The sequence below is a fragment of the Rhinoderma darwinii genome, chromosome 10 (assembly GCF_050947455.1).
Source record: "Rhinoderma darwinii isolate aRhiDar2 chromosome 10, aRhiDar2.hap1, whole genome shotgun sequence".
Taxonomy (NCBI): domain Eukaryota; kingdom Metazoa; phylum Chordata; class Amphibia; order Anura; family Rhinodermatidae; genus Rhinoderma; species Rhinoderma darwinii.
The window spans coordinates 19877630-19880414 of NC_134696.1; the positions used below are offsets into that span (position 1 = coordinate 19877630).

At 43.9% G+C, this 2785-nt stretch overlaps 1 protein-coding gene across 1 annotated transcript; it reads right to left on the minus strand.

Moving 5' to 3' along the window:
* Nucleotides 1-258: 258 nt before the first annotated feature.
* LOC142662532 (transcription factor HES-5-like) lies at nucleotides 259-2489 on the minus strand. Its single transcript, XM_075840739.1, has 3 exons — nucleotides 2408-2489; nucleotides 1645-1819; nucleotides 259-1536 (listed from the first exon to the last, which is right to left on the minus strand). The coding sequence occupies exons 1-3, from the start codon at nucleotides 2462-2464 to the stop codon at nucleotides 1313-1315; spliced, it is 456 nt and encodes a 151-aa protein (XP_075696854.1). The 5' UTR covers nucleotides 2465-2489; the 3' UTR covers nucleotides 259-1312.
* Nucleotides 2490-2785: the final 296 nt, after the last annotated feature.

Below are 2785 nucleotides of genomic sequence, written 5' to 3' on the forward strand. Positions count from 1 at the left end.
GCTATAAAAACGCAGAGGTGTACATACCCTTTAAGGATTTTTTTTCTGTTGCACTTTTTTTTTTTAGAATTGTCTTCTACTAGAAGTATACATATTAATGGAGATAAGCTGCAGTGTGTGAACTATGGCAGGAAATTTGGACCAAATATGATGCACAGAAGATATGTGCGGGCTGATCATCCCCATAATAAGAGACTGCAAAGTAATCACAACCAATGTGTCATTTCATTTAATAGTTTATTAATAATATTCCTAAATTATAATAATCTGAGAATCTGCAAATATTGCATAACACGATACATGTCGCATAACATGATGATAACTTGCAAACGTTGCATATTATAATACACAGTGTAAATGATTCTTCACTTATGGCTGCAAATATTACAAACACAACTATATAGGTGAACCCCACATCTGTTACATATAAGAATATTCCTGCAAATATTGCAAAACATCTCAGTCCTATCCACTTAATTACTTAATTATCCTCATAAGAGGCATGGAGCAGTATTAATATAATATATACTATATACTATAGGACATGGCGGCTGCGCCCTCACATAGTGACTGTGACACAACTAAGCCCAATATCCACTCATACAGACAATGCAAATGACAGTTTACTATTACACTGTATATACCTGGTACTATATAGAAGTCACTGAATGATACATAATATCTACCGTCTCTATCAGGCCAGAGGTTTCACCCCCATTATTCTGCAATGCTTTGCACTGGAGGTCTGATATATACATATAATAGTGTACTCTGTATACAGCTAGTACACACTACATATAATATGATACATTGTATCACTGGTAATATTCATACAAAGTGTCCATATAGGACTAGGACGGGTTCTTCATAGAAGATAACTACTCATATATCAATATAGCAGCCAGTCCATATAGAGAGCGGCAGCTGACAGCAGATTATATGCCGGACTAGTAAATCACGTAGTAATTACATCATGTTCATAATGAACTTCTCTCCCATCACATGAGGAGACATTAGTGACGGGCAGAATACACCCCATCTCCATATATATATATATATATATATATATATATACTAACAGCTGGTTCCCCAGCACAGACTCTTCTTGGAAGACTTATGAGAACTTCTCCTCAGGTCATACCTGGGACTCTCATGTATAATATAACATAGTTATAAGAAATGCAATAAACTGTATATATACAATACATCACAGTCTATAGTAACCTACAGCTCGTCTGTCACTGCACAGTATATTCATCTCCGTACAATGGATCCTAATTGTCCAAAAGTCCCCAATGTTCCTGAGACCGTGTTACCAGGGTCTCCACAAGGCTTTGCTGCTGTCCGGGGGGCTGTGTTTGCTGGGGGTCTGGTAGATGGGAGATACAGCCTCATATGTTACAGCGTGAGCCCCAGGGAGGTTCTGCAGCAGCTGGATCTGGAGCTCGGTCTGTTTGTGCTGGGACAGGAAGGTGATGGAGTCTTGGATGCAGGTGGAGTAGCCTTCTCTCTGGGCCTGGCTGGAGGCTGTGACATCTAGAAGAGGGAAGACATACATGTCAGTGACAGCGTCCATCACCTGCTGCAATCTGCTCTCAGTAAGAAACCTATGAGGGGTGTGAGGAGCTGGGACAAGACACTTACTTCTCTCCGCCATGTGCCGCTGCAGGAAGGTGACCGTCATCTCCAGGATATCGGCTTTCTCAGGTTTGGAGGGGAGTTGATGTCTCTGAAACTCCTTCTCCAGTAAGATGTGCAGCTGCTCAATGCTGCTATTAATCCGATCTCTCCTCATCTTCTCAATAACCGGCTTCCTCAGCTGCAAAACAAGACACGAGGGGTTAACACATCTCCGTATACAGCACGACAAGACACGAGGGGTTAACACATCTCCGTATACGGCGCAACAAGACCCGAGGGGTTAATACATCTCCGTATACAGCACGACAAGACACGAGGGGTTAATACATCTCCGTATACAGCACGACAAGACACGAGGGGTTAATACATCTCCGTATACAGCACAACTTTCGTGTCAGTGTGTGAGGTGACTGTCAGAGGTGGATCCTGAGGCTCCGGGGCCCCAACTATGGAGAGTCATTTACATCACTGGTCTCCTCATATGGGGCAGAGGAACCTTATGGGCCCCTCCAGGATGAAGGCCCCCGGTGTGACTGCAACCTCTGCCCCCCACTATAGTTACACCCCTGGTCACTGCGGACACTACATACAATGACTGTTATTATTACATTGTAGCATTATTATTACTAGTGGTGATATACAGGGATATTACAGCAGCCTGTGTATTATAAGACGAGGAGGAGGATCCAGCAGTGGAATAGTTGTAGATGTGTAATAACAGGGCAGAGATATGGGGGTGACGCTGTCACTAGAGGGGGGCTCTTACCTTTCTGATCCCACCGGCAGCCTGATGATCCAGGGTCCTCATATTGCATGGAGCCATGGCGCAGTGTCTGGGGGTCTGTAGAGTTGTGATGTGTCTGACGACTAGTGATCAGCCGCCCCACTATATACTGCTCCACCTGCATAACAATGTGTGGAGAGCGGACTTACAAGAGGTTCCCACACTCAGCAGCCAATCACACAGCGGCGGGGACAATTGACGTGTGTCACAGTAACAGGCGGCATCTGGAGCCCCCAATACAGGAGATAATAGAGACTGTGGGGGCTGGGAGTGTGGGAAAGACCTGCTACAAGATGCTATCTGCAATAATGACATACTGCTCAGGACATTGATTAGCTGGAATAATTAGTTATTGATTGA